This window comes from Ictalurus furcatus, chromosome 17 (assembly GCF_023375685.1).
Source record: "Ictalurus furcatus strain D&B chromosome 17, Billie_1.0, whole genome shotgun sequence".
In the NCBI taxonomy this organism is placed as follows: Eukaryota; Metazoa; Chordata; class Actinopteri; order Siluriformes; family Ictaluridae; genus Ictalurus; species Ictalurus furcatus.
In genome coordinates this window covers 10,566,911-10,591,078 of record NC_071271.1, presented here as the reverse complement: position 1 = coordinate 10,591,078, position 24,168 = coordinate 10,566,911, and the positions used below count along the sequence as shown (strand labels likewise).

General features: G+C 39.4%; 1 protein-coding gene across 5 annotated transcripts in view; it reads right to left on the bottom strand.

Annotated features, from left to right (window-relative positions):
- Window positions 1–3,132: 3,132 nt before the first annotated feature.
- Window positions 3,133–24,168, bottom strand: part of usp2a (ubiquitin specific peptidase 2a) — a 32,736-nt gene continuing 11,700 nt past the window's right edge. For 2 of the 5 annotated variants that reach the window (XM_053646884.1, XM_053646885.1), the window contains 11 exons: window positions 11,855–11,905; window positions 11,036–11,150; window positions 10,835–10,946; window positions 10,589–10,699; window positions 8,805–8,869; window positions 8,505–8,608; window positions 8,196–8,276; window positions 8,008–8,086; window positions 5,789–5,896; window positions 4,997–5,117; window positions 3,133–4,232 (listed from right to left, as the gene is read on the bottom strand). In XM_053646884.1, coding sequence (XP_053502859.1) covers window positions 4,157–4,232; window positions 4,997–5,117; window positions 5,789–5,896; window positions 8,008–8,086; window positions 8,196–8,276; window positions 8,505–8,608; window positions 8,805–8,869; window positions 10,589–10,699; window positions 10,835–10,946; window positions 11,036–11,150; window positions 11,855–11,905 — 1,023 coding nt within the window. In that variant the 3' untranslated portion in view covers window positions 3,133–4,156. Of the gene's footprint in view, window positions 4,233–4,996; window positions 5,118–5,788; window positions 5,897–8,007; window positions 8,087–8,195; window positions 8,277–8,504; window positions 8,609–8,804; window positions 8,870–10,588; window positions 10,700–10,834; window positions 10,947–11,035; window positions 11,151–11,854; window positions 11,906–18,908; window positions 20,893–24,168 lie in introns of those variants that run through there. The other 3 variants (XM_053646887.1, XM_053646888.1, XM_053646886.1) reach the window with 3 other exon arrangements.

Sequence of the window (24,168 nt, the reverse complement as noted above, 5' to 3'; positions counted from 1 at the left end):
ATAACATGCGGGTAGTAGTGGAACACTGACATGAAAAGTGCATGATTCTGATCGGTTAATCATGTTTCTCACCATAGCAGCTGGTAGCCAATAAAATGTGATTAAACAAACCGAAGGAGGCATTTGTTTGATGTTGACCTACTGCGCAAAAGGATGTTATATGACGCTTATACTCTTAGTGAATTCTTGAATCTAATTGATTAATTTTCTATAACAGCACAGCTCTGAGAGTAGTGACGGCTGAAAATCAAATCGCAGGTTTATATTAATATGCCCATAATACGCAGCTATTGTTTCTATAGTAACAGTAGAAACTGCTCTTTCTATAGTAACAGTTTGATGCCACACATAACGTACCAAAAAATGGAATCCCTGACATGCTGAAGCTTTGTTTAAAGAACCAGACTGAGGAACCAGACTCAAAATCTAACCCATATTCTTCTGAGGGACAGCAGATAGTGGGATTATAGATAAGTACTAATAATATAATATGTAATGATAGAACCAGGTGAAAAAAACATAAGCATTGTACAGTATTAACATAACCCAGGATTTAAAAAAAAGAAAAGAAAAAAAAAAGATAGTATTTTACTTTAAATAATGAATAAATCAGTTCTGTTCACTGCCCTTGGTTTCCTTCACAATCTCTAGAAGCTGCATCACTTCACGTTCGTCTCTCATTTCATTGTTCAGTACATGATACCTGTATCTACGCTTCTCGAGAATCCTCGAATAATTTACATAAATGTGTGTGATTGGAAAAACCACAACAGAGGATCTGCCTACTTTGAACAGCTTTGCTACAGGATTTATGGTTCTGTGGTGGTTTGGTTTGTTTTTTTATTCCCAGTTCCCAGGTCTGCTAAAATACTTTGCTTCACCAGTTGGCGACACTGTTATAGTTAATCAGATGCCTTTAACTAACACACACACACACACACACACACACACACACACACACACACACACACACACACACACACACACACACACACACACACACACACACACACACGCGGAGTATTTATATTGCAAACTGATTTTTAAGTATGTATATTTAAATTTTGGCATGCATACTCGAATTTTTTTTTAAAGTATGCACATTCACTTTGTGTCCATACTTAATGTGTACAACTTTTTTTTTTATTTTTTACTGATTTGTACTTTCACTTTTTTTTTTTTTTTTTTTGCTTAAAGACTTCTATGTATCACTAAATTAGGTAAACGTTGTTTAGTTAACTAATCCATAAGTCAGTGTTGTTCATGCGGAATTCAATGTTACCTCCATGAATTTTACAGTGAAAACCCCAGTCATTTAAAAACAGTTTAGCTGAGACTCAAACCCAGGTCATGGTATTCCTGCATGTTACCGCAGCGCTAATTTAGCACACATACAGTAACCACCTTACGCATCACGCTCACTTTATATTTTACATAATCTTGTAATTAGAAACTTGTTTAAACAATTAGGTTTATCATAAGTTTTGATGAGAAACGTAATATTTCCATGTGAACCATTGGACCACATTTTCCATTTTTATTGTACTGTGTTCTGCTACAGTGTGTTGCTCCATGCGCCACCTGGTGGTTATTGTGTGAAGCACAACAAATGAATTGAAATTCAGTATATTGATATTCAGAAATATCAGTAAATTAGGTTAAGTTGCTTAGTTAACTAATCCTTATGGTAAGCTAGTTAAACTTTAGCTTGTTCCAGCTGCAGTGGTGAGTTGGTGTAATGGGTAGTGTTATGAGTTAATGTTCCAAGCGTTGTAGGTTCAAAGCTGAAGTGTGGTCACTTTTGCAGAGTTTCACAGTTCCTCCTGGACCTGTTTCCTACAGGTTCTCCAGTTTTCTCCCACCTCTTGAAAACATGCCACTTAATGGTTTATCTAAAAGTCTGACTTGTGAGATTACTGTGACTCAGACCAGGACAAATATGTAGATGACTGAATGAATTGTTTCAGCATGACTCTGATGCTCCAACTGACATATAAGGAATAGTAAACATCTAATGTTTGACCAATGAACCTAACTGATATCTAGTTTTTGGGTGAAACCTTTGGAACAGAAATACTACATTACAGCATGTGGCAGACACCCTTATCCACAACAACTTACAATTATCTCATTTATACAAATGAGCATTTCAGGGTCTTGTTCAAGGGCCCAACAGTGGCAGCTTGGCAGGGCTGGGATTTGAACTCCGATCAGTAGTCCAACATCTTAACTGCTCAGCTACCAAGTAATATGTGCAATGAAATAGTTTAATCACATTTCCATGATATCAGTGTGAAGAAATGCATTTATTAAAACATGCAGTTAACGGTTTTGTGACCCCACGTTCTTGGCAGCCATGAAAGAAGTGGAGCTTCCCCATGTCCTAAATATTACTTTTAACCCTGAGACTTACAGACATAGATCAAATGTTGTGGAATAAAAACACACTGGATTTTGTGAGTATAGTTATTTTGCAAACTTGTTTTTAAGTATGTATTTTTAAATTTTGACATACATACTTAAAAAATAAGAATGCATGCTTGAATTTTAAGTATGCATATAAACTTTATTTCCAGAATTTGAAGTATGCATAATTAAAATAGAAGTATGCAAACTAATTTTTAAGTATGCTCTCCCTGCTCATCGGGGTACTCTGGTTTCCTCCCTCAGTCCAAAGACATGTGTCGTAGGCTGATTGGCATCTCTAAATTGTCTGTAAAGTATGAGTGGGTGTGTGAGTGTGTATGCTATTGTGCCCTGCCATGGGTTGGCACCCCGTCCAGGGTGTCCCCCACGTTGTGCCCAGAGTCCCCTGGGATAGGCTTCAAGTACCCTGCAATCTGTGTAGCATAAGAAGTACAGAAAATGGATGGATGGATGTCTACGTACAGATAGTTTTCTGCCTGAGGGGGGCAGTAGAGCACATTACTTGTACCATCTGGGTAACAAATGAAGTCGCTGTCTACCCTGTTACTGATCTAAAATTCATCACCCATTACATAATCAGAATTCAAGGTCTGAATAAATATAGACAAAAGTTAGGTCTTTCTCTAAAATTTATTTCATACATTTTATATATATATATATATATATATATATATATATATATATATATATATATATATATGTAGTTTGCCACTGTTAAAATGTGACGTGAGCATAAATAGTATCCATTCTCTTTCTCCTGTTAAATTAAACTGAAAACAGTAACAGGTCATTTTCAGCACCACAGTATAGTACATTCTCTATATTGCATCATATATAAAAATATACAGATAGTGTTTTTTTTTTTCTTCTTCTCCCAAAACCTTCTTTCCATGTTGTGCAATGGCATGAAATCAAGGATAAACCAATCTGTATGATCAGGACTACCGAGTGATCTATAATCAGCTCGACTTGCCTGTCCTCTCGTTCACAGCATTTGAGTATCAGATCAGTAGCAGCCACCACGCACTTTCCACCGACCTTCTTATTTTTTGGCTTTTTCAGCCCTCAGGAGACTAAAAGGAAGGAGAGAATGGAGTGGATAGCGACTGGGAGAAAATGACAAGTGAAACAAATCCAAAACCAAGTCGCTGAATAAAAAGCAGAGATGTGCAACAAACCGATGGGCTCAAATTAGTGTATGAGCTGCAGCTTTGAGGTTGTAAATCTTGTCTCCCTCAGCAGAGGGAGCCTCATACCAGTTCATTTCCCTCCAAGTGTTGGGAATACCAATGAAAATGATACAGTCGACACTGTAAAACACTTCTACGTTAAACCAGTCTGTGCGCTGAGGCACGTGATCTTGAACAAGGCGCAGTCGGGACCAGAGTTCTGTTGCAGTGCATAGCGAGAGACTTGTGAAACGGTGTCACGAAGGTATTATTACCCTACAGTGTCTCCCAAGGAGCTGCCCTCAGACACACACACACAGACACACACACGCAGCCATAAACACACAGTCACACACACATACATGGAGGCATCAGGACACGCCGGACCTCCCCGATGAAAATGAACTGGACACAGCGGCAGAGCGCCAGTAAGGACGTTACGATTATTTCCGACAGGTGTCCAACAGAGGTCGCCGGTGTCTTCTTTCTGTGAGGAGTGCTGCGTGATGGTGATGACCCCCGGGGGGCGTGACCTCACTCCTTCCGTCTCCTGTGAGCCCTCACAAGCCAGACCGCTCGTAGAACAGAACGTATGCGTCGCTGCTGCGCACCTGACTGGAGGACATTGGCGTTACTCTGAAAGAGAACAGAGAAGAGTGAGAACCCGTACACTTCCAAAAGTCTTACAGAGCATGTCTGTCTTGCGTACATGGCTTGACATGATGCTTGTAGCTCACCAGCCACTGGGGCTAGTTGTTTCAAGTCAAACTAAAGCACTGACATCCCAAAATGATTATTAGTTTATTTTATTCCTTTAGAATAAACATACAAACACTAAATTATATAATGCTAAATGCTAAATTCATAAAACAACAGCATGCAACCACAAATATTGTAGTAAAATCCACTGGTCAAATTGTCACTCTGTTAAAACCCTAGTCACGAGCAATACTAATACTACTAATAATAATTTCAAACCATGATTATGCAACATGATAACAAACACTGTATTTGTTTTTTCTTTATGGTGTGTGTTTGTTTTCCCGTTTACAAAAAGCAAAACTGTTGCACTAAATCCCACAAACGCTGGACATGAATAAGGCTCCAACATGGGTACAAATGCCAAAGATGTTGGAGGCGAACCAGCACTGAGAAGAGTCACAGAATCAAACGGGAGTAAGCTCTGTCAGATCTAAAGATGTGTTCATGAGAATGAATGAGAAATGAAAACGGGAGCCGCTTTTCACCAAGAAAAAAAATGTCATCAGGGGGTGAAAGAGAGAGAAAAAAGGAAAACAATCATAGCTGGTAGAAAAGGAAGCTGGAAGATGAAAAATGTCATACAGGTCAGATCTGGAAAATCCAGAACTCTAGCTTGTCTTATACATGCGTATGAGTACCTGGAGTCATTAAATGTGTACCATTCTCCTGAGTCAGGATTGCAGCAGTATGCCGTGTAATGCCCGCCCATGGTGGTGCCGGAGTGATTGGACACTGCATACAAGTTATACACGGCACTACCTGGAGACACAGTGAAGCATGCGAGAATATTGATGTGTAAACACTGAGAACAGCAATGCAGAGTACGAACCAGCACAAGCACAATACGACAGAACATGACGATCCTTTGCACTCATATTCCTACATTTTACCCATTGTACCTCAGATTATTTTATTGTATAATTCTCACTTTAAAAAAAAGTTGTATTTATTTTACAATCACAATCTACCACTAACAACGTTTTATTTATTATCAATTAATTAATTAAAACCTAAAAAAACAAGTGGGATTATCAATAATGCCATTTTTATCCTTATTATAAGGAATAAAGGAATAATTAGGAAAAGGAATTTATTAATCCCTTCTGGGACTAATAAAGAGCAAACATATTACTATATTTGAATAGTTCATGAAATAAATCTGTATGGAAGAAGTCTGTGGAATTTTTACATGCTTTATTGGTCTGTCGCTGCAAAAAGGTGGTCTAATTAATGTAGAATCTTGTAAAAACCCTGCGTCTCAGAATGATCGTGTTTATACTTCACTTGTATCAACTTGTGTAGAACCTTTTTTTTTTATTTTTAAATGCATACAATGAGATTTTTTATGCAGTTCTGTATCATATACAAACACGGTGGGCTAAATGAGACATGGTTGTTATATGAATCTTTTAACATGTAACAATACTAACTGCTTCTGTCAGAGGCAAACTCCCTGAGGTCCAGGTCCTTCATGGGGAAGTTGACAAAAGTGGACAGTTTGCTGGATCTGACTCGAGCTTCTGAGAAACGCTTCAAATCTGAACGTGTGAATCAAGGAAAGAGTTTGCCCATCCAGTCTGTCAGTCAAGAAACATTTTGGTGAAACTGGTGATATGTACAGTATGCATGGCCCTCCACTAATATTGGCACCCTTGGTAAGTATGAGTAAAGAAGGCTGTGAATAACTGACTTTATTGTTTAACCTTTTGATCTTTTGTTAAAAAAAATTCACAAAAATACTCTGCTCTCATGGATATCAAACAATTGCAAACAGAACACAGGTTTATCCAAAAAATATATCTTTGTTAAATATATGTGTGCAACAATTATTAGCACACCATGAGAAAATAATTTTTCTCATTCATATGAGAAAAACAAATTAGAAGTATATTCCAATTGATATTTTAAACATTTTTAGTACACCTGTGTGACTAGGAACAGGAAATTGTTCAACCGTGTCTTCCTGTTTCACAGGGGTATAAATATGAGGTAACACACAGGCCAAATTCCCTTAGTCATTCATAACAATGGGTAAGATGAAGGAATATAGCTGTGATGTGTGGCAAAAGGTTCTTGAGCTTCACAAAATTTGAAGTGGCTATAAGAAAATAGCACAAGCATTGAAAATGCCCATTTCCACCATCAGGGCAATAATTAAGATGTTCCAGTCAACTGCAAATGTTATGAATCAACCTGGAATTGGACGTGTGTCTATATCGTCTCAATGCACTGTGAAGAGGATGGTTCGAGTGGCCAAAAAATCTCCAAGGATCACAGCTGGAGAATTGCAGAAGTTAGTTGCATCTTGGGGTCAGAAAGTCTCCAAACTACAATCCGAAGTCACCTACATCACCACAAGTTGTTTGGAAGGGTTTCAAGAAAAAAGCCTCTACTCTCATCCAAAAACAAACTCGAGCGTCTTCAGTTTGCCAGACACTACTGGAACTTCAATTGGGATCGGGTTCTATGGTCAGATGAAACCAAAATAGAGCTTTTTGGTAATAAACACCAGATGTTGTTTTGGTGCACACAGAGAGGTGGCCATATGGAAAAGTACCTCATGCTCATGGTTAAATGTGGTGGTGGATCTTTAATGTTTTGGGGCTGTTTTTCTGTCAGAGGACCTGGACATTTTGTTAGCATACATGGCATCATGGAATCAAATGTCAACAGATATTAAATGAAAACCTGACTGCCTCTGCCAGAAAGCTTCACAAGGGCCATGGTTGGATCTTCCAGCAGGACAATGATCCAAAACATACATCAAAATCAACACAAAAATGGTTTACTGACCACAAAATCAAGGTCTTGCCATGGCCATCCCAGTCCCCTGACTTGAAACCCATAGAAAACCTGTGGGATGAACTGGAGAGGAGAGTCCACCAGCGTGGACTTCAAAATTTGCAGGATCTGGAGAGATTTTGTATGGAGGAACGGTCTCAGATCCCTTGCCATGCATTCTTCAACCTCATCAGGCATTAAGTATTGACTAAAAGGGTGCCAATAATTGTTGCACCTATATTTAACAAAGTTTTTTTTTTTTCTACTAAACCTGTGTTCTGTTTGTAATTGTTTGATATCCATGTGAATTTTTTTAACAAGAGATCAAAAGGTTAAATAATAAAGACAATTTTTCACAGCCTTCTTTGCTCATATTTACCAAGGGTGCCAATATTAGTGGAGGGCACTGTATATACACCACGTATCTGTTACAGCATAGAGGATCTATAAGTAATGATACTTAAAGACCGCCTGAAATCAAAACTGCCTTGTTAATGTCCTTGCTCATATTGTGAATAATTCATATGTATTAATCATTTAAAAGACGTCCTTTTTTTAAAAAACATAATCTTCGTTCAATTCATGTAATGACTTTTGATTACCACTAAACGTCGTCTGATTTTTAACTACGCCACCATGCAAGCACAGACAGGAGGAAAATAACATTTACCAATAATATCATATCATGTTTCTTCTCTCCCTCTCCCAGCTCTCAGAGTGTAACTGCTTTCACTCAGACATTTCGGGGCACTTATTTCCACTGCTTAAACACTTTAAACAATAAATCCTCCTGAATTTCTTCTATTAAAAAATAAATAAATAAATAAATGAAAAGAGTGCATTATAAAATAGTCGTGCAGAAGGATACGTAGCACTAAGATTTTAGGGAACTTCTGAATTGTGAACTTCTTTGTACATTTTCTTCTGGCTTTACATCTGTAACATGTCTGTGGAGACAGAGGCAAATATGATCTTTAGGGACAGTGACTACTTTATTCTGAAAAAAATAGTCAAATATCAACAGAAGCAGGCAGGATATAATCAGAGCAGCCTTACCGGTTTCTCATCTCCATCAAGCACATCTTCTTTAGTGAAGAGTCGCATGCAGTCCATCAGACTGACCTCTCCGTAGCCCTTCTGGGTGCAATACACACTGTCATACATCACGTTCTTCCTCTCACTGTACTGCATTTACATGACAGAGCACAGCAATAGAGAGAGAGAGTGTGTGTGTGTGTGTGTGTGTGTGTGTGTGTGTGTGTGTGTGTGTGTGTGTGTGTGTGTGTGTGTGTGTGTGTGTGTGTGTGAGTGAGAGAGAGAGAGAGAGAGAGAGAGAGAGAGAGTGAGTTGCCGAGCTGAACTGACCTTGGAGATTGGTAAGGAAAGATCCCAGAAGGGATCAAACACAGTGGAACAGTAGCCACACTCGGTGCAGGTCAAAGAGCTCTTCAGCTGCCCTACGAACAAGTCTGAACACATACAAATGCATTTGAAACACACCAGATATGACATACATTAACTGCTGTACTATATTTATATCAGATTTGTTCATGCAGGTCAACCAGGAAGGCATACGTACGATCCTACAGAGCTGTGATACAGCAGAGCTTGGTGATTTCTCTGCTGTACCACACTTAATAAACCTGTGAGTGGACTCAAACATACCTACAATTTTACTGTCCTCTCTCTCCAGGTACTTGCTCCACATCTTTTTCCCTTTCTCATCATCACTGCACGAGGAAACCCAGAGTTAGTCACTGACTCTGTACAACACACTCACAGAATAATAATAATAATAATAACAACAACAACAACAAAACAACAACAACAATAATAATAACAACAACAATAACATTAATAATATCAATAATAACAACAATAATAACAATAATAACATCAACAATAATAACAATAATAATAATATCAATAATAATAACAACAACAACAACAACAATACTAATAATAATCTTTATTTACCATTTTCTAGTCAATATATCATAGTGGTTCACATATAGAGAACTAATCAAAATGTTAAATCATGACTAAAATCAAAATTGAATAATACACATAGACCTAAGCCAGGTAAAGCAAGCAGGTTTTCAATCTAGAGTTAAATAGAATTAAAATTATTATAGATTTTGTTTTCCTCATATTCTCGGGAACATAAGGGATCAGAGCCGATATCCGAAAAAACTGGCTGAGCTTAAAATAATCCACAAAATTAATAGCAGGCTTCAGCTTGCGATGAGCTATCCTGCTTCAGGACATTAGCAAGAAATGTTAGATCTAATACGCTCTGACCTTCTTTTTGGTGCTCAGAGTTATACACGTTCTCTGCTACAAAGTTCTGATTTTGACCCCAGACCCATTTGCTGCTCACTCAAGCTTCAGTGAACTCTATGGAATTAAATTTGTGTTGAATGTAAAAAAAAGTATTGAAACCATCCATTCATCTATCCCTCCATCCATCCATTCTCTACCGCTTACTCCTTTTCAGGGTCACGGGGAACCTGGAGCCTATCCCAGGGAGCATCGGGCACAAGGCAGGGAACACCCTGGACAGGGTGCCAATCCATCGCAGGATTCACAATCACATACACACTCACACACCCATTCAGCCTACCATGCATGTCTTTGGACTGGGGGAGGAAACCGGATTACACGGAGGAAACCCCCACAGCACGGGGAGAACATGCAAACTCCGCACACACATGGCCCCGGTGGGACTCGAACCCGAATGTGCTAACCACTAAGCCACCATGCGCCCCAAAAATATTGAATGTAACTTGGAAATATACACAGAGAGAGGAAAAACACTGAATCTGAAAACAGTTTCCTCTCATTGACTAGTGAGATTTGGGTCCAGCTGAGGAGGAGGAGGATGACGATGCTCCGTGCTGCTCCTGAGAGCTCATCTCCAATAAACAGTCGTATGACACTACCCAAACCTCAAACATTAATTATGATCTCATATACTGATTAAGTAAGTAATTTTCACTGCAAAGTACAAACACAATAACTATACAGAAAACCGTTCTCTCCAAAATTCACGCCACTGATGTCTCTACTTCCTGGTCAGAAAGCTGTCGATCTAAATCTCCCTAGCCAATGAAAGTAAGTCGCTGTTAAGCCCCGCCCACACGACATATTTGCACCAGAATGGCGAACTTTAAATGAAAACTCTGGCAGCGCATTCATAAACCATTCATAAAACAAAGCTGAGAAAACTGTAAACAAAGAACGCTGTTTATTTCAAGATCATGTACAAGTGCTGCCACGGAGTTCACTGTTTTCAGTTTCACAGTGTTTTCCTCCTCTCACTGTATAATTCTGTTCGTTTCTTGAGAAGTGACGTTCGATACCTTTGGCCCAAATTTAATTCCATAGAACTCCAGCCACTATGATAAAGAAGCCTGAGTCAAAGTCACAATGCACGCATTTACACTTACGATAAATGGTCGAAGTCCTCTGTGGTGGCACGCGGCCGTACTGTAACCCTGTTCACCTCATTGTGCAGGCCATCGAGCAGGAAGCGCAGAAACTCCTGAGCGTCTTGTTGGCTAGAGAACACAGAGTATTTCTGTCAGTATTAGCCGTGTAACAGAACCAACAAAAAGACTAAGAAACTGTACACCAGTTGTTTCCTTCCTAGCGTTCAGGTTTCAATGAGAGCGTAAGGTTCTGGTCAAACTTACTTGTAGCCGACAAATCTGGGCGCGTATCTCTGGATCTGCGTCTTGAACTCGGAAGGGCTGACAGCGTCGCTGCTTGACGACGTCCACATCGTCTGAATGAGCTTGGCAAATTCTGTGATGGAAGAGATGGAGGATTGCTGTGAGCATGGTCATGCCCAGGGCTTGTGCTTTTAACTTGAGAAATCCTGTAAGTGCTCTTACCCTCCATCAGTGCAGTGTTTGTGCGGTTGAGGTCGCGGCGGTGGGAGTTGTGCAGACAGTAGTCTCGCAAACTGTGAGTGTTGCTAAGACACTGAAGGATGGAGTTCATAAAGCACTGCCAAAAAAACCACATATAAGACAGGACTTTAAACGCTACCAAATTATGGAGTTCATAAAGCACTGCCAAAAAACCACATATAAGACAGGACTTTAAACGCTACCAAATTATGGAGTTCATAAAGCACTGCCAAAAAACCACATATAAGACAGGACTTTAAACGCTACCAAATTATGGAGTTCATAAAGCACTGCCAAAAAACCACATATAAGACAGGACTTTAAACGCTACCAAATTATAGGTCATAGAAAGCTTTAAAAAAAAAAAAGGTTGGGTATAAACTGGAAGAGCACTGAGACTACTGGCTCAGTCTAGTTTAGTGTGAAAGGCCTAATGATTTATTTTTGGACTGCCTGATTACTGTTGCCTGGCAAAAGCAACCTAACTGAATTTCCAAGGCAATGAGATAGCATGAAAAATAAGCTCGAGTGGAGCGACCAAAAAGGAATGTGAAAGTGATATCGAAACACTTTGACCTGCTGGATTTGTCTGGAACACAAGATAAAAGCTATGACAGATTAAACAGATTAAACACTACGTGCAAAGATGTTCTTGTTCCCTGCTACTAATTCAGATGATCCCTTTTTAAGAATTGAGATCAGATAAACAGCCATGCGGTCTCTAAAAAAAACCATCACTGAAATTTTCTAAAAAAAAAAATGTAATTCTAAATAAATAAATAAAAAGCTTGTGGTACTCACTGTATTGCCCAGATTCTTTAATCCCACCAGACCTTGGGCAGCCTTGGAACTCTATGAAATGCATAAAAAGACATTGGTTCATTTATTAATTCATGACTTGTGTTTATTCATGTATTTATTTTTGTATGCAGGTTAAAATCCACTATCTATGTTATCTAATCTATGTTTCCTTTAATATATAATGTAAGGTGCCCGAAAAGTCAGGAGCCGACAAGATTCAAACTGCACGTATTTTACAACACGTGCTGCACACGTTCACATTTACGCTCGAAGCGTTTTCTCAGCCGCTGTATGTTTTTTCCCCTCAAAGTTTACCCGTTAGTTCCTGAATTTTCGGACCCCCGTAGACCGAGTGAGGGACTGGTAATAATAATGACGTATTAACTGCTGTACTTTGTTTATATTGGATTCATTAAAACCTCTGGACACCACCACAACGGATTACAAATGAAGCAATCAAAGATGTGATCGATTTTCCGCGTGGAAATCGCACGTTAACGGAGCAGACCGAATTGAAACTTGAAGCGGTGCTGTTTTGTTTCTAGAGCATTCGAGCAGAGGAGAGGAAACACGATCCACTCTGAGCTACAACTTAATTGTGCAGCGAGGTGACCGTGATGCTGCTGGACACACCACTAACACATGGCGATCCTGACGCCCCACAGCGATGTGACTGGATCTCGCGGCGTTCCTCATAATGCTAGGGAATGTGAGGGAACAGACACTTCATTGTTGCTCTGAAAGCACCTACCAGCGAACCGTTTCTCGCGACTTGTTTATTTACCTCGGGATTATCCGAATACAAATCGTCATTTCCCTGCAATTGTAACGAACATGTTAAGATCCTCTGCACTTGGATGGACACCAAAGCTCTTGCAGTTCCTTTAAACAGCAGTGTGAAGACGCACAACAGCACCGATAATGGAAACCTGCTTGTTGTGTCATTTGCACTTGGATTTGTTGTACTCTTGTTGCACTCTGCTCGGTTATATCGTTAATGCCAAATATAGAATTCTGTTTCCTTTGCACATTTGCTTGATCTGTTGTACTCCGCAACACTGATGCCATAACAGCAGCTGGTTGGTGACAGATTTCTCAGCTGGGAAGCTATTTTTACAGCCACTCAGGGTACATTTACGCACACACTACACTATGTTACACAGAAGCCTCCTCTGAGTCTGTACACACCGTAAGTGTAAACCCTGTTATAATACTGTAAACCATCCATTGCATTAACTATAATCTGATATACGGACCTGTTTTAGTGGTATTTTAGTTCCAGCTTTAGAGAACAATTTAGGGATTCGATTTCCAAATGAGGTCATGTAGCTGAAATCAAGTGGAGGCACATACAAGAGCTTATTCGGTTTATTCATACTCAAAAAAAATCCATCTGAATGTAAGTCTAGCATTCATGCTACTTTGAGTGTTTTTTTTCAAGACAGCAACATGGTACTTTTTGTAATGCAGCTTCAAATGATAATGATAATGATAATGATAATGAGTCTTTATTGGTCACATATACATTACAGTACAGTGAAATAATTTTTTCTTCGCATACCCCAGCATGTTAGGAAGTTGGGGTCAGAGCACAGGGTCAGCAAAGATACAGCACCCCTGGAGCAGAGAGGGTTAAGGGCCTTGCTCAAGGGCCCAACAGTGGCAGCTTGGCAGTGCCAAGGCTTGAATGGCCGACCTTCCGATCAGCAACCCAGAGCCTTAACCGCTAAACCACCACATTACAAACGTAATGTAATGTAATAAGACCAAATTTAATGTAACGTAAGGTACTCTAATGCAACATTTCAAGGTACTTCAAAAAGGACGAACAAAAAAACGTTCACTCTAAAAGCCACTAGAATGGAAGACGTTATGGCTTATGGTTATTGCTACTGCAACTACATTTACACCTTGTCCTAACTGCAAGTGCTGTGAGCGAGCAGCAACAACAGGTACTGCACCACTCTTTGAGGATTCCCCATTTCTGTTTTGTGCTGTACTGTTGCACCTTAAAACTGCAGAAAAGAAACTCATCCATGAAGCAGAGAAAAGAAATGACTTAAACAATCCTTCCTCTAAATGTTAAAAAGACATCAATAATAAGGACGTAAGTGATCCCACTTATACATTAAACTCGTACACTTATATAAATGGTAAATGGCCACTATCCAAAGCGCTTTACACTGTGTCTCATTCACCCATTCACACACACTCACACTCACACACCAATGGTAGCAGAGCTGCCATGCAAGGCACTAACTTGCCATCAGGAGCAATGTGGGGTTCAGTTTCTTGCCCAAGGACACTTTGGTATGTGGAGTCATGTGGGCTGGGAATCGAACCGCCAACTCTATGATTAGTGGACAACCCGCTCCACCACCTGAGCCACAGCCGACCCGCTTATATACTCATATGGACTGTCATATGCAACATGACTAGGAGCGTTGAGCATATGTAAGAAACATATGAGCTCATGATTATACAGTCAGGCCAGAAGTATTTGGACAGCGACACAATCTTCGCAACTTTGCCTCTGTACACCACCACAACGGATTACAAATGAAGCCATCAAAGATGTGATCGAAGAGGAGACTTTCAGCTTTAATTCAAGGGATTTTAAAAAAATATCGCATTAACTGTTTATGCATTAACCCTCCATTTTCACAGGCTGAAAAGTAATTGCACACACTAACAATCATAAATATTACGACTGTTTTAAATACTCAGATGCAAATCCCTTAAAAAAAATTTTTTTAAACCACCTTATTCTGACAGTTACACCTCTACTCTGCACACTTTGCTTCTTCTAGAACTCAATTAACAGATCTTGTATAGTAGCACTACTTGTATTGTTCTATGCTTGATGTATCGCTTTGCTTGTATTTCCTTATTTGTAAGTCGCTTTGGATATAAGCTTCTGCTAAATGAATAAATGTCAATGTAAACCCATGATTTACAAGATTCCTACAGTGACTTGCTGGGGAAAAGGTAGGTATAGTGTATGAACTACAAATGAGATTCCACCTTGCTCCCAAAACTCCACACTGAGCTGGCAGAACATCTTAGAGAGCTGGAGAACACTGTGTCCTGTCCTTCCTGTTTCAGCCAGCTGCTCGTAAACAAGCCACACTTGCTCGCTACCTGTCACTCTGCCAGCACCCCAAGGGGTCGGAACAGAGGCCCACAGGAGGTTGACACAGAAAGGAGAAAGGACACATTCACCATCACAAAGCATGGGAACTACCTCACAATGTCTCGAGTCTGCTGTTAATCCTAAAGATTAATACAACACATTACAGATCCATACAAATGAATGTAGTAGATTAGGATTCGGATGCTGAATTGGAACGTAAATACACGGGAAGCTATGTGACGTGACTAAAGTATGCAGCCGATGATAATTCTGTATACACACACTGTAGCAGCTTGCGTTGCCCTCTAATGTGTTACCTGAGAAAAAAAAGGACACAGGAGCACATGACAGAGTATCAATAATGTCATGAGGTCACGCCTTCCAATCAATCCCTGGTGAAGACTGCAATATTCCCTGTCGCACCGAATGCACTGATCCTGATAAGCTGTGAATATCTTTATATTTCATTCTTTTGTTCTCTAAAAACTTGCACACTCACAGATATTAAGAGGATTAATGAATCCTTCAGCAGCACTGCTGCACCCTCAGTGTAAGAAGGAGTGCTACCGCAGGTCCTTCATCCCTACAGCAGTCAGACTCTGTAATGCAAAAAACAACATAACGTAGCACTGCTAGTTGTTTTTGCATCATCAGCCAACATGTAAACAATAATTCTGCATTATGAACATTTATTCACTTATTACTATTTGTTGCTCAACCTCTACTGTTAACTGTGCAATAATCCATTCATCACTTTTCTGTATATAAACGAGGGGTTACTCTTCTGTATATATTCATATTCTTATTTATCTGTACATACATTGAAGTGTTCATAGTGTACATATTACCATTATTATTACTACTATTATTCTTATTCTTCTATTCCTTTCATATATATATATATATATATTTATTTTTCAATTGTATTCCTATTTAATGTGTATTCTTTCTTATCTGCTTTTTTGTGTAATTGAGCTGCTGTAATGAGGGAATTTCCCCAGTGTGGGATCAATAAAGTTTCACCTTATCTTATTTTATATACACCTTCTACCTGTTTCATTCTGATTAATCTACTGACCTTCCTATTTCTGTTAAAGACTGTATGTACAGAGCAGTTTTACATATATAATTTATTCCTACAGGAATAAATACATGATTTGGCCAAAAGTATGTGGATACATGACCATCACGCCCATATGTTAAATGTATTAAAATTTCCCTTCACTGAAACTGAGGGACCCAAACATGTACTGGTATGACGATGCACCTGTGCACAAAGCGAGCTCCATGAAGGATGGAGCGGAAGAAACCGAGTGGCCTGCACAGAGCTCTGAACTCAACCCCACTATGATGCACCCCAGGCCTCCTCGCCCAACGTCAGTGCCCGATCTCCCGAACACTGAATAGGCACATGCTCAAAAACCTATTGGAAAGCCTTTGGAGAAGGCTGGAGGTTAGTATAATGTCAACGGGGGGACTACATCTGGAATGAGATGTTCAAGAAGTACATGAGTGTTATGGTCACGAGTCCACAGACCTATGGCCATATAGTGTGTATATTATTATTTTTTATATAAAAAATTATATATTATTCCTTGAATTTCCCCTTGGGGATCAATAAAGTATCTATCTATCTATAAGCATCAAATACAAGGACATCGTACGGTGACAATACAGCTAATCTGTTCTATCATAGCACTGCATGCGAATGATATTACTGAGTCAAAGGAGACTTGATCATTTAACAAGTCCACATGTCTTTTAACAATGTTAAATGTTTTAAAGCATTCAAAGTCAATTTTCCATGCGGTCAGGCAAGTGAGATGAGTAATACAACACGCGTCTGACGAAACACTTCCACTGCCTTGTGCATGACGTGTTGCTATGTTTGCTGTTGGAAAAGGAAACTTCCCAGAATTGAATAACGTGGACAGAGCTCATAGTCAGAAGTACTGTTACGGAGAGCAGCCAGAAACATGCCCAACAGCAAAGATGATGTAATGGTCAAGAGATACCAGGCTAGCAGACCTAGAGCTTACAGCGTACCGATATAAGAATGCATTGCAACACCAACTGACATCTGAAGCTACGAGCCGTACAAAGTGTCCACCTGCTCATCCATGGCCTGTGGGGATTTTAACAGTGCAGAGCTCCTATAACACTTTATGTGAATGCCAAGAGGAGGTGAGCTCTGCTACTATAATTTGATGGGCATTTGAATCATAGCATGGCATAATGTTCTTTTAATATTTTAACCCTGCTTAAAACATTAGAAAATGTCTTCTATAGCAGTGATTCTCAAACTTTTTGTTACCAGGGACTAAAGATTGACCGATATTGATTTTTTTTTATAACCGATACCGATTATTTGCATGTTTATGTTCCCGATAACCGATATGCAGAACCGATATTCGTTTATTGTTTTACTTCTGTTTTTGACACAATGATAACGACACCACTGAACCGAACAAACCGTTTTATTTAGAACAATTTTGTCAAATTCACTTCCTGCTTGCATACAAAACAAAACAAAAAAACCCTCTTAATTATACACCAATAAATAGAGGGATCTGAAAGAGTGCACAAAATAAAAAAATAAAGCACAGTGTTACTAACGTGTCTATAAAAAAAAAAGCTATGATGAGGTAAACAAACAGGTAAAACAAATAAAATAAACATAAAAATAATTCTAACAAATTAAAAAAAACAAAACAATCTAAACCATCGATAGCAGAACTTTACTCAAACTGCGACCGCTCACTGGGACAATAAATAATTAATATCCACAGAGCTGCAATTATTTAGATGTTTATTAGCGAAATAAAGGTTATATGGTAAATGTTAATATCATTTAGGGAGTTTTAAGCGAGTGGATCTTGTTAAAAGCTACAAACGGTGGATCATCCCTGAGCATCAACCCGGGTGAGTGAACGGGACTAACGATGAACGGGACATTTTACAAGACTAATAATGAGAATACACAACAGAAAGAGAATTGGATTAAGTGTTTTTATTTCCAACATGCGCTCATTCAAGGCTGTTTTCTTTCATTCATGTAAAGTTATGTCTTTGGGCCTTGACAGATTAGGTGACCGCATTTGTCTCTATTTCTTAGCACCAAGCTGCTTAAACTACACGTCAAGCATTTATGTAACACACGTCATTTGTGCATTAATGGCGGTTATGTTAAATAAAGTTTATTAATTAAAGTGAAGAAAGTATACATTACCTGTGCACACCATTTCCCCTGCGCGCAATTCTCAAAACATCCACAAGATGGCTCCATTTATCGGTGGATCCGATATTACAAAACTGATACCCGATTATGGAAAAATGCTTAAATATCGTACGATCTCTACTACGGACCTCTTTAAATGTAAAATAAATTCTATGCCCCCACACTCCGTATGGATTTATTTCATGGACATTATTTAGATTTTTCAAATAAAAGCTTTTGGAGCCATACAGTTTTCTATTCCTAAACTTTCCACTGATCATACACATTAGGTCTGAGTTGATTTTGTTGCTTGGACCCCAAAATATAACTTTGATGAAGTAGTGTGTGTTTTTCCATCATTGTATCAAAATTTTAAAAAGTTACAGACCGCCTGGCTATGCTTCATGGACCCCTGGGCTACTGTAATGCCAGAACAGAATTAGATTTCATTCATTTTGAAGCCAAAATTAAAATCAAGGAATACTAAAAGTCTGGCAATTCAACTATAATTAAATTAAGCTCTAAGGTCAGAAACAAATAAATAAAAGCATTTTTAATTACAGTTGCATGATATCCAATGATGAAAAGTCCTTATAATAGCACATGAATCAACTGTTCCACAATCTCCTAAATCCCAGTGTAACCCCTGGTTAATACTCCTAATCAGAGCTGCAGCACAGATTTTCCCCAGCATACACTCATACCTTGACTTGATTAATCAGGAGCCCCACGAAGGTAGACACGAGAAGAGAGCCAGACATAGCTGAACTCTTCCGCCGCAGCTCGTGAACTTTCATAGATGGCAATAAAGACACGGGGTGATCAGCTGTCCCGTTCTCCGTGTACGACTGGTGCATTCTGTCCTTCAAATAAAATGAGTTGTAACCACCAAGAGCTTTCTTTTACTCCTTCTTGAATGACTTCAAGCAGAACTCAAGAGAAATGTAGTTCAGTAAATGGCAGACATGATGGCTAGGTGGTGAACAGGATAATCACAGCAAAAAAAAGAAAACCTGCCCGAATAATACAAACAAACAGGGGAAGAAAAAAATCTGTCAGAGCTCGGAGAGGAACAACTTGAGTGTGTACAACAGGACGCTTCACACATCCCCGGCTGCTATATTTGCAGTTGAGGGTTTTTCCGCTAACGCGTGCTCACACACGTGCACACACACACACACACACACACACACACACATACATACACACACACACACATACACACACACACACATATACACACACACACACACACACATGTACACACACACACACACATACACACACACTCACATACATACACACACATACACACACACCCATACACAAACACACACACGCACACGCACCCATACACACCCACGCTCACACACCAGTACTTTATGTGCATAGCCTTCAAGCACACCTTTTTAGAACTTACAATCTAAAACATTAAGCACCCAGACCTGTCTCTAAGCAAATTTTAATAAAAATGCCATTCAAAACATCACTAACATTCCCAAACAGATCTAATGACTTTAATATAGAAGGGGAAAAGATCATGTTTCTGACATAAATATGGCACAAAAAGGCGGTTGCCTAGACACTCCAGGGAACCGTCTAACCTTATAATTAGCTACGAACAACACTGCAATTGTGAAGGCGATGAAAGTAGGACAATATGTCCTTTGCTTAGGTTTGGGACTGTGTAAAAAACGTAGTTTACATGCTACACACTTTTAGAGGAGGGCAGGCGCAACTACATGGGTGCCACCTCAAATGTGACCTCGGTTCATCTCCGAGAGGTGTACAGTATTGTTCCAATTCCACTAGTCAGAGACAGCTGCTCACGATATTAGCTGTGAGGCTGAAATCTGATGTTAATTAATACCTCCACAACAAAACCTATTTGGATTGAGCAATGCATTATTTCAGAAAGTCTCATAAATAGCATCATAAGAAAGAATTGGGGCAAACTATTACACACACAAACACACACGCACACACAAAGACAGTCCATAATGTTCTACTGGGTTCATGCCCTGTTTCCTGCAAATACCAATCATGTTAAACGGGTAAGTTGTATCCCTTCCATTTAAACCAAAAATATACTAAATTGTCGAGTCTCTCTTCTGCCCTTCTGTGAAATTTGTACTTTGATTGGACAATGTGTGCTTCTGTTTCTCCAGCAAATTCATTCTGGTAGAATAAAAAGGACGACAGAGTAAATAACCCATTGTTCGCGACTGTATTTCACATGCACTTTCTCAAGTCACTGCTGATGCGGAACAAACAGAGAATGGAGATCAAATCTAGGCGACATATCACGATGTGTAATCACCTGACATGACTGGCACTGACGGGCTGCATGAATGTACAGTACAGTCTGGGCTAGAATGAAATCAACCCTTACTTCACTTCTTCATACCATTCTGTGTATTTTGCTTGCGGTTGTGCTCGGTTCCAAAATAATCCGTATTTGTTAACGCCAAATAATCTGAAACCTTATATTGATCTCTTATTATCTTTGAAAGACAGGGTGCTTAGTGTTGCTAGCCCATTTATACCAGTCACCCCTGCCACTGGTGAAGCTATAGATCAACTAGGAAGCCAATACAGTAATCAAGTAGTCATTATACGGCTATTAATTTTACACCAAGGAATTATCAGATATTCTACGAGCGCAGCGATGTCCAAAAACATAATTAGGTGCTGCCACCACTTAGAACTCGTGCCACCCCACGTCTAAACAGAGTACTGGAGGATGGTGCTCACGACATACAGAAACACAGTACTACAGTCTCACATACAAGGATGATGGTCTAAACCCGCTCACAATTCATCCAAGAAGCAGAGCACTAAGCTGTTATATTATTTTACTGAATGCTCGAATCTGACAGGTCAGAAAGTGTGCACTATTTCTGTATAACGGCACAGGTAGTTCTGGCTTTAACATGAACGACAGGTTAATGTTCTGATATGTTATTGTTTCTATAGTAACAGATCATACACAAGGACTTGTACAGTGGACGCTTCAAGACTAGTAATAAACAGATTTTAAAAAGCGTCGTTGTTTTTCTTATATAAGTCGTTCTTATAATCATTGATGTGGTGAAGTTTTTGTTAGGAGATGTTTATTTAACATCTATGGATGTTATGTTGCTGCTAAGTTTTCTCCAGGAGACGACTCTCTGTGGTCATTCAAATTCCCCCATTTGCACCTCATCTATCATGGCCCCCTAATAAGCTCAATCACTCTTCTCTCCATCCATCCATTCTCTATACTGCAGGAGTATTCTCTATAACCTGGAGCCTATCTCAGGGAGCATCAGAAACATGGCGGGGTACACCCAGGATGTGGTGCCAATCACACACTACGGACACTTTGGACATGTCTTTGGACTGGGGGAGGAAACCCCTGGAGACACAGGGCAATGGCAGGAATCGAAGCCCCAACCATGGAGGTGTGAGGCGGACACGCTAACCAATAAGCCACCGTGCGCCACACTCTTCTCTTCTCTGAAGAGACATTCTGGTGCACTATGGCTGCCTACGCATCATCCAGGTGGATGCTACACACGGGTGGTGGTTGAGGAGATTTCCCCCATACACTGTAAAGCACTTTGAGTGCCTAGAAAAGCGCTATATAAATCTAAGGAATAATAATAATAATAATAATAATAATAATAATAATAATTGTTATTATTATTATTATTATTAGTAGTAGTATTAGCATTATGCATTCCGTACTTCTCAGAAAAAAGATAGGCTGCGCTTTGTGTGTGTTTGAGAGAGAGCGTTAGAGAGAGAGAGAAAGAGAGAAACTGGTGAGGAATCGACTTGACTGTTTATTGCAGCTATAATACTGTACACACTCCAGACCACGTCGTTACACAAAATGAATGCACTTCCAGGTGTTAGTGGCACTCCGCTTGCACGTCACACTGTACAGCACGGTCTGTTGTGTGTTATTTCTTACATATTGGCAAAACAACTGTGTCTTGGACGGGGTGCCAGCCCATCACACACACATTCACACACACATTCACACACTACGGACAATTTGGAAATACCAATCAGCCTACAACACATGTCTTTGGACTAGTGAAGGAAACCGGTGTACCCTGAGGAATTCCCCGAAGCACGGGGAGAACATGCAAACTTTGTGCACTCAGGGTGGGGGGCAGGATTCGAACCCCCAACCCCAGAGGTGTGAGGGAAACTAAGCCACCATGTCTCCCATGTAGCATTAGCTTCTAGGTATTTTCTGTAAATGTGTTTGATAAAGGTAGTAAAAGGTAATCATTTGCAGGAAACAAAATAAAGAAATGAAATAAATTGTCATTATGTCTATATATTGTTATGTATATATACGTTTTATGTACTGCAGCCTTATAAATCTCATTCATTCGCTCATCTGTGTAACTGGACCTCATAATCAACAAATCTAGATTTTCTTCTAAGATGTGTGAATTAGCACTGTGTTGCTGACAAACACATGACACAGCACTGGAGGCACGTCCTGTTGCTCTGCTGAAGAAAGATTTATCCTGAACTCCCCTTTCTCTGTCTCCAGCATGTCCCAACAGATGAGAATAAAATGTTCTGATCTGTTCTCAGCTTCACTGATATCACGAATAATCCACGTGGAGATTTCTTCTGATACTTCAACGAAACAATCTGCACTGGAGACTTTGGCAATAAACCTATGCTAGAACTGGGAAAATAGATTTGAAACATATTCTCATTTACGTGAAACTTGCAAAGCGCAGACTGGCAAGAATCTGACAGGAAAGCTCTGTTAATGCTCCAGTACTAACTCAGACACTCAGTCTACTGCAATACCACAAAGTATGTTGATACTGGAAAAGTGGTATTTGCTTCTTACATCTACAGCGATGTAGTCTGAACTAAGAGGCCCTCGCTTCAGATTTTATGTGTCTGGACCACTGCAGAAATGCATCACTGGTAAGACAAGAAAAGATGTGAAACATGAACTACTTAAAACATGACTTACTTTGGTCAAATGATTCAATTATGCTTATCAAGAAACAATAATATCCTTTCCCGGTGTAAACAATTCAGCTCATTCACTGTCTGATTACTCTTCTCTTCTACCATTTAGATGAACAGCCTAATGTCGTGTACTGGCCTGGTTCAGTGCCTTATACGTAGCCTGAATGGAATTGGTCCTAGATATTCAGAGCATTAACAGGAGAATTAAAGTGTGTTGCACTCAGATGTGCACTTCTGAATATTCCCAGACGTGCAGACTAATCTGCGAAATCCAGACAACTGACTTTGAAATAAGACAGACATTGCTCTAAATTTAGCCTGCTTTCGTTGAAAAGAATTAACAACCAGGGAGTTCATTCTGTGCTGAAAAATATTCAACACAATTAACGAGATCGGCAAGCCAACTATCGAAAGAAACGTCTAAATCTAACCTTTGCAAATACGAAGATTTTAAATATCGTTAAAATCCCTTTTAATCACTTTCTTGCATGTGAGGTCATACAACTGAGGTCATATATTTACATACGCCTTGCAGATTCTGCAAAATGTTAATAAAAAAATAAAAAATAAAAAAGCGGGAACATTAAAATTGAATTTAGTTTTTTAAATTTAGTTCTGCCCTGAATAAACTATTTCACATAACAGATGTTTACATGTAGTCCACAAGACACAATAATAATTGAATTTACACAAATGAACCAGTCCAAAAGTTTACATACGCTCGATTCTTAATATGGTGTGTGTTGCCTGGATGATCCACGACTGTGTTTATGTTTTGTTATAATTGTTCATGAGTCCTTTGTTTGTCCTGAGCAGTTAAACCACACACTGTTCTTCAGAAAAATCCTCCAGGTCATGCAACATTCTTTGCTTTTCCAGCATCTTTTGCATATTTGACCCCTTTCCAACAGCGGCTATATGATGTCGAGATCCATCTTTTCACACTGAGGACAACTGAGGGACTCGTAC